The sequence below is a fragment of the Artemia sp. Qi Xiang Cuo genome, chromosome 13 (assembly GCF_049724085.1).
Source record: "Artemia sp. Qi Xiang Cuo chromosome 13, ASM4972408v1, whole genome shotgun sequence".
Lineage (NCBI taxonomy): Eukaryota > Metazoa > Arthropoda > Branchiopoda > Anostraca > Artemiidae > Artemia > Artemia sp. Qi Xiang Cuo.
The window spans coordinates 29555212-29567938 of NC_142806.1; the positions used below are offsets into that span (position 1 = coordinate 29555212).

Here is a 12727-nt window from a genome sequence, read left to right on the forward strand (position 1 = left end):
GTTACTTTGATACTTTCTTTACTTTGATCCTTTTTAAATTTGATATGGTTACTTTGATACTAGTTTTGATGCTTTGATGAAGCTTTGATGTAGAAAAAAAATGATTTTGAAATAGGGAACTTTGAAAAACTTGAAACTTTGGCAATCAAAAACGAACAGAAATTAAATAAACAATCGTAGCAAACAAACATGCAGCGGGTACCATATAAATGAACAAATAAATTTTAAAATGGGTAAAAATTAAATCAAACTTAAAACAAACAATAAACATTTTACTGTTAAAGAATAAATTAAATCCAAAATGAATAGAAATTAAATAAACAATCATAGCGAACGAACTTACAACAAATACTAATATAAATGAATAAACAAATCTTAGAACGAGTAAAAATTATATTGAATATGCAAATCAAGCTTAAAACAAACAAAAATCACTACAAACAAGAGTTTGGCTAGGCCCTACTGCCCCCTTCCCTAACTGTAACAGTATAAAGCCCTCTGCGTCATTGGTGCTTTACTGAAAACAAATTACATTTCTTCATCTTCAAAAAATATGTTAGAGAATTTCTTGCTAATAATTAAGTTTCCCCCTGTTTTCCATGGAATTGATGTCTCCCGATTGGGTATGCTGTTTATTTGTGTAGTTGGAATAATGTATTACTTCCCTGTCTAGATTGGATTTTATTCTTTAATATGTTTACTTATTTTTTTGGCATTGTTTAGGTTGGCGATGTGAGTGCATTATTTTAAAAATATTTAGAGAATCTATTTGTTTAATTTTTGTTTTGTGTCTCCCCTGTTTTTTCCTGGCCATAGAGCCTTACAGGGGTGACTAAGTTGAAGTGTTTGTTGTTTTTGTTGTTGTTATATGAAAAACACTGTGGAACTTGTAAAACACTAATATATTTCTTGTTTTGTTTTTTAAATTAAATTCAATGAAAACCTCTAAATTCATATACTTCTTAAAATTTTCATCTTAATGCTCTTAACCTTACAAGTAGTAGTTGGAGCAGTAATAGTAGTAGTATATGTAGCAGTGGTAGTAGTATTAGTAACAGCATAAAAATATTGCCTTTTGGTCAATTGATTTTCCTCTGTAAGTTTTTTTTTGTCCTGTAAATTTCAACTTCACACACCAAACTGGTCTTAAGATATTGCTGATACGCCTTTTTGACAAAATGCATATAAACTGCTTGTTGTGATTCAGTTTACCTCCCCCCCCCCCAAATTTCCAGGGCAGGTCACCTGCATACGCTTAGGCATAGGGGTAATAGTAGTCACAGTAGTAGGATTATTAGTACTAGTATCAATAGTATTAACACTAGTATTAGTAGAAGTAGTAGTTTCAGCACATTGCCTTTTGGTCAGTTGAGCATCCCTCTCATCAAGTCCTGGAAGTTTCAACTTAATACAATTAACTACTGCTATGACATTGCTGATATGTCCTTTTGAAAACCTGTATATTCATATACTTTCCTAAATTTTTGTCTTAATACTCTTAGCCTTTCAATAGTTGCAATAGAAGTAGTAGCACTGCTGATACGCCTTTATCAGCAATTTTTATGCACATAGTGTGTTTCGATTTAGTTTAACTTTCCCCTCAACTTTTCCTCAGATGTTCATTTCAGTGTCCTCAGCCTTGGTAGCACTCGCTACCGATGCAGTATTACTTCCACTAGTAATGCTAGTAGTAGTCGTAGTGGCTAGCAAATACTGCCTTTTTGATCAATTGATCATTCCCCTTATCGTTTCCTAAAAGTTCCAAGTTAATATACTCAGTCATTCCTAAATTACGCCCTTTAAACAACCTGTACACACATAACATGTTTTGATTTAGTTCAACACTACCTTCAATATTCTCTGAAAGGCTCACCTAAATACCCTTGGTCTTTTTGGAAAGTAAAGGTCGAACATGCCCACCTTTCTCAATAACACATTATAGGTAAACAATGGACGAGTTGCCTAATTTACAGCCCTTGCCCTGAGGGCTGTTGGGATTGACATCTCCCCTCCAATCACTTTTGACTCTTAAAAAGGGCACTAGAAATTTCACTTTCCAATCAAATGTGCTCCTTTTGAGGCTTCTAAAACAAATCCTTCTATACAAAGTGCCTTGGTAAAAAAAGGACAAAAAATAAACAAATAATACATTGTATTCACATTGCTCTTTTGATATCAAACACGCTAATTGACCAGAATATTTTAAAATTATCCCAAGTTCAAGATACATTCAAGATATGTGATAATCTACAATGTATTAACTCAGTTATAAATTGAATGGTGGATTATAAAAACAGGCTGTTGGCACATGGCATCTGAGAAAAAAAGCTCAAATTTTATCTCCACTTGGTATCACTACTCTATACTAATTTACCATTAAACAAAGTTTATGGTAAATAGAAGATTTTTTTCAAAAACATTGTCCTTTGGTCTAAATTTTGTTATTTCAGTTTTTATACCAAAGAAACTATTTGGACAAAATCTTTTAAAAATAGTTCAAGTTGAAGATGTTATTTTTCAGATACAGGGAATAACCAAATAACATAGAATTAGTCTTTATTATGTAATAGTACTTACTACTTAAACTTTGTTACAACTGCATTGTTACAGGTAAGATGTTGGCAGATCTATAGGAGATGATTTGAGTCTATATGTGCATTGAATAGTCTAGGAAAGAACTAATAAAATTGAACGGAATATTTGATACATAAGATATTAATTGCTGAAAGCTCATCGGTTTAAGATTTTATTTCACTGTAATTTTCATTTTATTTTCAATGTTGTAATAAGTACAAAAGAAAATATTTGTAATATAATTTATTTTCAGTAAAGCACCAATGACACAGAGCTTTATACTTTTACTGTTAGGGAAGGGGGCAGTAGCCAAACTCTTGTTTGCAGTGATTTTTGTTTGTTTTAAGCTTGATTTTCATATTCAGTTTAAGTTTTACTCGTTTTAATATTTATTTATTCATTTATATTGTTATTTGTTGTAAGTTCGTTTGCTATGATTGTTTATTTAATTTCTGTTCATTTTGGGTTTAATTTATTCTTTAAAAGTAAAAGATTTATTGTTTTTTTTAAGCTTGATTTGTACATTCAATTCAAGTTTTACTCATTCTAAGATTTATTTGTTCATTTATATGATACCTGTTGTATGTTTGTTTGCTATGATTGTTTATTTAATGTCTGTTTGTTTTTTACTGCCAAAGTTTCAAGTTTTTCAAAGTTCCCTGTTTCAAAATCAATCATTTTTCAAATTAAAAGTATCAAAACTATTATCAAAGTAACCATATCAAATTTAAAAAGTATCAAAGTAACAACAAGCAACTTGCATAACTCACAACCCTTGCCCCCATAATCAAAGTTGACCCGTAAATCAGTAAATCCAAGTATCAAAGTAAACAAAACATAAAAGTAACAATAAGCAACTTGCATGACTCACACCCCTTTCCCTGAGGGCAGGGGGGAGGGGTGTTCGACCCCAGAGGCATAATCATTTGGCCTTAAGACTATTTTGAACAAAATGGCTATCTCAAAATTTAACTGGATGCCTTTGGGGAAAATGGGTAGGGGGGAGGGATGACCTTTGATCATTTTGACTCTTTATTTGAATTTGGGACTATTTTGAACAAAAATGCTATTTAAAAATTTTAACGCAATGCATTTGGGAATAAAGCGGGCAAACTGAGGGGCGGGGGGCTTGTTACCCTCTGATCACTTTCGACTCTTAAAAAGGGCAAAAGAAATATTGATTCCCAATATGATGAGCCACCTCCAAAGTTTATACAACCATGCCTTCCATAAAATTTTTATATGTTAACAATGGGTAAAAAGCATAATTTATAGCCCTTTTCCAAAAGGCTGGAGGGGGGTTCAAACACAAAACCGTAGTTTTTTTAAATTTGGACCATTTTGAGCAAAATGACTATCCCAAAATTTTCATCCAATACATTTGGGGAAAAGAGGGTTTGTGTGTGTGTGTGGGGGGGGGTCAAGTTGCCATCTGGTCACTTTTGACTATTAAAAGGGAACAAGAAATTTCTATTTTCAATCAAATAAGCTTCCTCAAAATATATATGACTACTACTTCCATAAAAACCTGATATGCAACTGATCTATATAGGCTCTGGGAATTGTGTCAACCCTGAAGGCATTGTTATTTGATTTTTGGACTATTTTGAACAAAATGGCAATCTCAAAAGTTTGATCAGATGTATTTTGGAACAAGAGGGCGTGGGGGGGAGAGCTATTTGCCCTCTTATTACTTTTGACTCTTTAAAAGGGGAACTTGAACTTTCAATTTCCAATCTAATGAGCATCCTTGAAAGTTTATACAATGTTTCCTTTCCATAAAACCTTATATACCCCTGGAGAACTTACAGCCCTTGACCCCAGGCTTTGCAGGGCTGTGTCAACCTCAGAGGCATTGTTATATAATACATGGACTATTCTGAATAAAAGGAGTATATCAAAGTTTGATCAAATTCATTTTGAGAAAAAGGGCATGGAGGGGGGAGGGTATTTACCCTCCTGTCACTATTCACTCTTAAAATAGAACTAAAACATTCAATTTCTAATCAAATGAGTACCCTCTAAAGATTATATGACAATAATGAACGTTATAATATGTTTATACAAAAAAAAAAAACATTAAAAAACTCCCCTTCCATAAAAACGTTATAGACGCCCAGCACTTAGCTTAAAAAACTTGCTCCTGGGCTCTGAAGGGTTGTGTTGACCCAAAAATTTGTCTTTGGAATATTTTAAACAAAATTGTTATCTCAAGAATTTGATTGGATATATTTGTGGAAAAGAGGGCATGGCAGGACAGGGGGGGGGGGGGGGTCTAGTTGCCCTCTGGTCCTTTCAGATTCTTGAAAAGAGAACTAAAACATTCAATTTCTAATCAAATGAGTACCCTCTAAAGATTATATGACAATAATGAACGTTATAATATGTTTATACAAAAAAAAAAAAAACATTAAAAAACTCCCCTTCCATAAAAACGTTATAGACGCCCAGCACTTAGCTTAAAACACTTGCTCCTGGGCTCTGGAGGGTTGTGTTGACCCCAAAATTTGTCTTTGGAATATTTTAAACAAAATTGTTATCTCAAGATTTTGATTGGATATATTTGTGGAAAAGAGGGCATGGCAGGACAGGGGGGGGGGGGGGGCTAGTTGCCCTCTGGTCCTTTCAGATTCTTGAAAAGAGAACTAAAACTTTCAATTTCCAATTGGAAGAGCCCCCTCTAAAGTTTATATGACTGCTCCTTCCATAAGAAACATTATATGCCCCCAGGGCATAATTAGTTGTCCTCTGATCACTTTTCACTTTAAAAAAGGCCACTAGAACTTTCAATTTTCAATCAAATGAGCCACCTCCAAAGTTTATACAATCAACCCTTCTATACGAAGTACCTCTGGGGAAAGAAAATTGAAGCCTTATGGCCTTTAGCCTACTATGGACAACACTGTAACATTGCCTCTAATTAGACTTTGAAGAAAAGACTTTATTTAAGCAATAAGAACTAATTTTGACATCTCCCCAGTGCCATAAACATATTCAGGAAGCTTATCAATAAACTGTTTTTTCCGTTTATTCTGATGATTTAGACTTAGATTTTGGAAAAATAAGTGGGTTTCTTGGGACTTAAAGAAATTTGGCTGTCAAGCAAGGCTAACACAATTTAGTTGCTTCACCAACTAGCTGTAAAATAATTCACTGACCTTTAGCTCAAAAATTGATGAAATTATGGTATCTGTTTTAGTTGTGCCTTGCAGTGCCACCATAATTAATGAGCTGATTATTTCTGCTGTTTTACTCTCACTTTCATCTGTTGCTTTGGCCTGCTCCTCCAAGACATTTAAACTAAAGAAAAAAAAGGAGCCATTAGTTATAGCAAATCCAATTCAATCTAGAGCTGACTTGAATGGTACTTGCACAATGCCCTGCAGGAAGTGGTTGGGCATTCCTCTCCCAAAGTCAGTCTTAATTTTACTCCATGGAAATTTTGGGCAACTGCATGACAACAATACATAAAAATCAGGATATTAGGATGAAGAAATTACTTCTTTGCTTCTAGAACTCCTTCCTTAATACAGATGTTTTCTAAAACTCTTTAATATTAAATTTTTTTTAAGATTTTCACAATTAAAGTGAAAATTACCTAATCAACAAGTATTAGCAATACCTCCCATTAAATGAGCTTTACCTGGAAACAATTGGATGTAAGGGGGGAGGATTCCTTGATAAGAAGAGTCTGGAGAACTTTCCTTGCAACAATTCTAACCTAAGAACTGCATGAAAATTTGAACGTCAATTCTATATACATGTCTATCCCTGAGACACCTTTAAGTTAGACCACACTCAAAAGTTATGCATGTATGACATGGTGTGTGTTTGTCATGTGATGTTATACAATGTGACATGTTAGTCAGAATGATCCAAACATTAAGAAATCTATGGACCTTGTATCTATAAGTTTTCCTTGTTACTGTATGTTGTGATTTAAGAAAATAAATGCCAAACTGAATAAAAACAGCAAAACATCAGGGGGTGAGGACTAGGAAGCATTTAAATTGAAAGTAAACCTGAAAATATAATAAAGATAATTTATTGGAATGAAACAAAATAGATACCTATTAATTAGGCCTATTTCAGAAGCAAAACAGGATATAAAATCTACTATTAGGCTGCCCATTAGACCTACTCATGTTTTACAATATTGCTGGAAAATTTGGTGTGACATTTTAAAAAAAATACATAGATCCATGTTCAAAGTAAATATTAAAAAGTGATCTTTGAAACCAACTTTAACAAGGTTAGATTAGGTTTAGAAAAAATAGACAAGTCAAATCTCATTTTGCTCTCATGGCAACATTAAATGCAGTAAATATTAAGTGATTCTACCCCCATAAGCAAGTACTATAAAATTCTGGAAATTACTTTAAACATCCTAAAATACTTATTTATATTGTTCCCAAAAGTACTTTGTTTCACATTAAAACCCCCACCCTCTAATGGACAATTATATTGCCCAAACTATATATGAACATTATACTTTCTGTTGCATATTTCTTTTCTTCCTGCCACTTGCAACTGTTTGCTTTTGAAGTCTTCTTCTTTCTTCATATTTGGATTGATATAGAGATGCTTTCACATAATCTCATTTACAAGAATCTCTGCAGCATGTTGCTACAGCTAGGTTTGATCTCTGGGTTCTGTATTACCAAGCTGAGGTCAAACCCACCACACCATTAAAGACTGCAGTTAAATTAGTAAGAAGAAAAGAGTTGTGCTATTGAAAATAAAATGAGCATATATAATTTTGACTATAGTTGTCCATTAGATGGGGAGGGGGGAGAAAATAAACACATTTAGGTTTAGTTTAGTACATGAATCCAGGGCCTGAAGTATACCCCTGTGAAGATGTTGCCAAGCTACTATCTCTGCCCTTTCCTTATTTTTAGGGAATAAAATATTGCATATGGTACATGGCAGGTGTATATACATCTGAACTTTAACAAAAACCATTTTGCCTAAATTTTGGTTGTTGATATGTTTTTCATTAGCTCTAGTACTTGAAATGATAAAATTGTGTGTTAAGGGCTTTTACTGATCCTGGAAAGTATTGGGTTAGCCAAATGAAACTTTACAGAATGGGTCTAGTGCCCTACTAATTCCCTGGGAGGGTGATTTGAGGTACCCATTACCCCTCCAAAGGGCACTGACCTTAAATCAAATTGTATGGTCTTTGTGTTATACAACTACTAAGTTAATAAGAAATCTCTGTCAAAGAAACTATTCTGCTGTGCAGCATAGATTTTCCTAACACAGTTCTAGACTTACAGCAGCTGGTTCATTACTACCAAAAGTTTTAAAAATGTCTGAACTTCTCAAAGGTATTAAAGAAAGTTGTAGCAATAATAAGGATAGGATTTACAAGTATACTATTCAATTGAAATTTGAAGTGAAATAAGTTATTTAAACTGTTGTTGAGGTTTTCATAATGGCACAACTGTTTACCTAAACCAAGTAGAAAACTGATTTGGAAGTGCCAATACAATACTGTTTTAGGGCTAATCTGCTTCATAACCCTGATCAAAGGTAATTGCAATAAGTGTGAAATCAAAGTTGTTGGAAATTCGAGAAAAGTGATGGAAGGACTGAGGGGAGTGACAGCTCATGGCTAAGAATGTGATAGATATCTTGAAAGTATAGGATCTAAATAGATACATAAAAGCAAAAAAAGGCACTTCAAATTTATTATCAAAGCACAAAACACAAACTCAGGGGGACTGCTGAGAGCAAGAAATCAAACTCTTAATTTTTTGTGGGGGGGAGGGGCTCAGGGCCCCCTAAATATAACAACTGACAATATGATTATGCTATATTGATTGTAAAAGTTTACCAAATATTGGTAATCTTTGGAGGAATGGAGGTAAAAACTTCAAATGTCTTCTTAGGGAATCATTGAGCCTCTGGATATATTCCTGATAGTTTTTTTCACCTTTCTTGACCACTTTTCTAGATCAGCAAGAGCCCTAAAAGTAATCTAGTATTTTATAAAACCACTAAGTATTGACCTTAAATGGAGCTAAGTGGAAATAGAACAAAAGGATTTGCAATGGTATATGTCTAAATTATGGGCTATTGAGAAGGAAATATGGGTAGTGTTTATATTGATGGACTATTTGAGTAGCTAAGAAAAAAATTTACCTCTATAGTTAGAATTACACCCTGAATCCAAATTTAACATTTATTTGCATTGGAAATGAACTTTACCCCCACCCCTATATATACCAAGTTAGAATATATTCCAATTCAGGGTATACATTTCCAAATTAGGTGGGTTGGCTTAAAGCTCATTACTGATGCAAATGAATATTCAATTTGGATTCAGGGTGCAATTATGACTATAGAGGTAAGTTTGAAATTTACCACAACCAACCACCAGCCTAGGCTAGGTTAGCCTAATATTGGTAAGTTTCTGCATTGTTGAAGAATAGCCTAGTACAGGCTATAAAATAGTTGAGAAATATTTTGCAGTTCATATTATTAATTTACAAATAAAGTGAACATATTACTTGATGCCTTTTTTATGCTCTTTCCAGATATACTAATCATTTTTTTTGCAAATAAATTTCACCCCAACCTATATATATACCAATTCAGGGTATATATTTGCACATTAGGGAGGGGGGGGGTAAAGTTTAAACTTACATCCATTTTCATCATAAATAAACTTTACCCCCATCTCATTTTCATCATAAATAAACTTTACCCCCACCCCCTAATGTCCAAATATATACCCTGAATTGGTATACATAGGGGTTGGGGGTAAAATTCATTTGTGACAAAAATGATTAGTATATTTGGAAAGAGCATAAAAAAAGGCATTGAATGGTATGCTTACTTTATTTGTAAGTCAATAATATGAACTGCAAAATATTTACCTAATAGTCCTTATTTCATGTAAAAAAAATAAGACAAGCAATCTTTAAAGGATAACCAAAAAGAGGCTCAAAGAAAATGAAGGAAAAATTCTACTTTAGCTACTTTTGACTATCTTGGAAAGGGGTTAGGTTTAGAACTTTCAGGGATGGGCCTAAGGACTAAAGTATGTCCCAGGAAGGTATTTTGGAGTACCTACCTCCACTTCATCTCCCTCTAGAGGGTCCTGACCTTTGATGACCTTTAAAAATCTGTGTGTGTTAAAAGTGAAACCTTGCAAAACAGATTTTCAGCTTAAATGAAATACAACAAAAGGTAAATTTTTTGTTATTCATATTATTGACTTACAAATAAAGTAAACATACCACTTGATGTCTTTTTTATGCTCTTTCTAAATATAATAATCATTTTTGTTCCAAATGAATTTTACCCCCACCCCTATATATACCAATTCAGGGTATATATTTGCACATTAGGGGGTGGGGGTAAATTTTATTTCTGATATAAATGAGAGGTAAGTTTAAACTTTCCCCCCATACCCCTAATGTGCAAATATATACCCTGAATTGGTATATATAGGGGTGGGGGTGAAATTAATTTCTAACAAAAATTATTATTTTATTTGGAAAGAGCACAAAAAAAGGCATCAAGTGGTATGTTTACTTTATTTTTAAGTCAATAATATGAAAAACAAAACATTTACCCTACAAAATTGTTTTTGGCTTCACAACTTTGTTCAGTCCCAATTTATAAGGTTTTAAAGATATGCATATATTTCCTAAATTTTGAAAAAAAAGACATTGATATGGCTTAAAATTGTACTCAAATAACAGGAATTGCATTTTCAGAACAAAAGCCAGAGAAAAAGAAACAGATAACTGAAAATTAAAGTAAAATTTTGTTTTGGTAGAGACCTGTCATGTAGGCAAATTTCTGGACCCACTAGAGGTAGAAAAAGTGGAGGTAGGTGCTTCAAAATACATTCCTGGGACATACTTTAGCATGTAGACCCATCCCTGAAAGTTTCATTTTCTGAACCTAACTCCTTCCCAAGATAGCGAAAAGTAGAATTTTACCAGGTAAATATTTACCAAATCATATTATTGACTTACAAATAGTGTATATACCATTTGATGTCTTTTTTAATGCTGATTACAAATATATTAATCATTTCTATTGGAAATTAATTTTAGCCCCCCATCCCCTAAATATGTCAATTAAAATTCATTTCTAATAGAAATGATTATTTGTAATCAGCATAAAAAAAGGTGGTGAATATTTACCAAATCATATTAGCCTATTGAGTAACAACTAAAGTGAATATGGTATACCATTCAATGCCTTTTTTATGCTGATTACAATTATAATAATCATTTCTATTGGAAAACGAATTTTAGCCCCCCCCCTAACCTAACCCCCACCCCCAAATGTGCAAAAATATATCCTGAATTGACATATATAGGGGGGGGGGCTAGAATTAATTTCTGATAGAAATGATTATATTTGTAATTAGCATAAAAAAGGCATCAAATGGTAGGCCTATATCACTTTATTTTTAAGTCAATAGGCCTAATATGATTTGGTAAATATTTACCAAAAAGGCATCAAATGGTATATTCACTTTAGATTTTACTCAAAAATATGATTTGGTAAATATTTACCTTTTACCAAAGAATACTTTATCCTCAAAGAAGATAGGCAGGGTTGTTCAAATGGGTGAGGGCAACCAGGAAAAGCTGCCCCAGGCATCATGGCTGGGGGCACCACAGATGGGATTTTTCTGTGTATGACTGAATCAGAAGGGAGTATTATAATTGATTTTGTCCTGAGTACCAGCAATCCTAGAAAGGACCCTGGAGATATGCCAGGCTAATAACCTGACAGGACTAGGCTATAATTCATAAGATATAAAACACTATCGAAAGATTTGAGATAAATTCACATTTTTTCTTTGTCATCTTTTTCCAGGTTCTTGGCTGTGTCTTTTATTCTTCTTAACATTTCCAAATGGTATAAAAAAGCAATTTTATTTCACTTCTTCTAAACAAGCTTCAATAATGGAATTGACGTTAAACTTGCCAATGATCCTGAAACTGTGACTGCGCCGATATAAACTTTGGCAGTGGCGGACGCAGTTACGCTCGGCAGCAGTGCGCCACTGGCGAATAATTCTGACAAAACAGAGAAGCCAAAAGTTCAAATTGAGTTTAAATTAAAAATTAATTAGTCTCACCATATCTGGTGCAAGAAACCTTAAAGGAATCTGATGAGTATATCTTACTCCGCTTGGATTTCTCTGTCTTGCATCCTGCATTTAGCTTCATTGACTACCCTTTACATATTTTGAAGTTAGCTGAGGTAATTGAAAAATTACCTCAATAGCAATTGTTTTGCAATTACTAGAGATCTGCAAAAAAAGTTCGAGACAACTACAATTTATATTATCTATTCGTCCTGTTCAAATCCATTCATACTGATTCTGTTTTCTTTTTTTTATTTTGTTTTCCCATTTTTTCTTAAATAAACCTCTTTCGTGAAATTAGCTGTTTTACTCTTGTCGCTGCAGGGAGTCCTTTTAGTATTTGGTTTTGAGACATATTTAATGATGGAGAAAGTATCAACTTAAGAGATGTGGTTTTAAATAATTTTCTGTAATTCTTCGCGCTTTGGGAACAAGAGTCAAACTCGGTTGATACTTACCGCTGGGTTTTGGCTCATGATATTTTTTTTAATCTTTTGGCTCCATCGACTAAAGTGTTTTTGATTATACGAGCTTCTTTTCAGCCATAGTTTTGAATTTCTTAACAGTGGGATCTGTTTTTCTTTCTTTTTTTCAACAGGATCTGTAGATAATAACACTATTAGAAGAATTGAAGTTTTTCAGACAATTTTCGATAAGAATATATTTCCTCAAATTAATATCTTTAGATAATCTGATTCTCTTACTCATAACATGGTGTCTTGTCTTGCAGCTTTGTGTCTTCCCTTTTTACAATACTTCTCTATCAAATAACGTTGCCCGTCAAATACGAGCTTCTTTCTATCCGTTGTTAACTTATTATAGTTATTATCACTACGGGTGGACTTACAAGACTGAGTCGAGGCTCAGATGACAAAGGCCCATTGCCTCCCTACCCAAACAACAAATAGTCGCTGGGCTATTGGTGCCCCTTGAGTCTGGCATTTTGAGATTTGGCTTGCCTATCTCTTTATTCACTTTAGTAAAAGAGCCTTCCTTGATAATTTCAAGGTGTCCACCATTGTTTTT

The 12727-nt window shown here is 33.4% G+C and overlaps 1 protein-coding gene across 1 annotated transcript in view; it reads right to left on the reverse strand.

The window, feature by feature from the left end:
- LOC148945164 (THO complex subunit 2-like) overlaps positions 1 to 11503 on the reverse strand; it is a 144880-nt gene extending 133377 nt beyond the window's left edge. Inside the window, exons 1-2 of the mRNA XM_089099403.1 lie at positions 11402 to 11503; positions 5733 to 5874 (exon numbers count right to left, since the gene is read on the reverse strand). Of these exons, the coding sequence (XP_088955529.1) occupies positions 5733 to 5874; positions 11402 to 11460 (201 nt within the window). The 5' untranslated portion in view covers positions 11461 to 11503. The remainder of the gene's footprint in view (positions 1 to 5732; positions 5875 to 11401) is intronic.
- Between the last annotated feature and the right edge of the window lie 1224 nt (positions 11504 to 12727).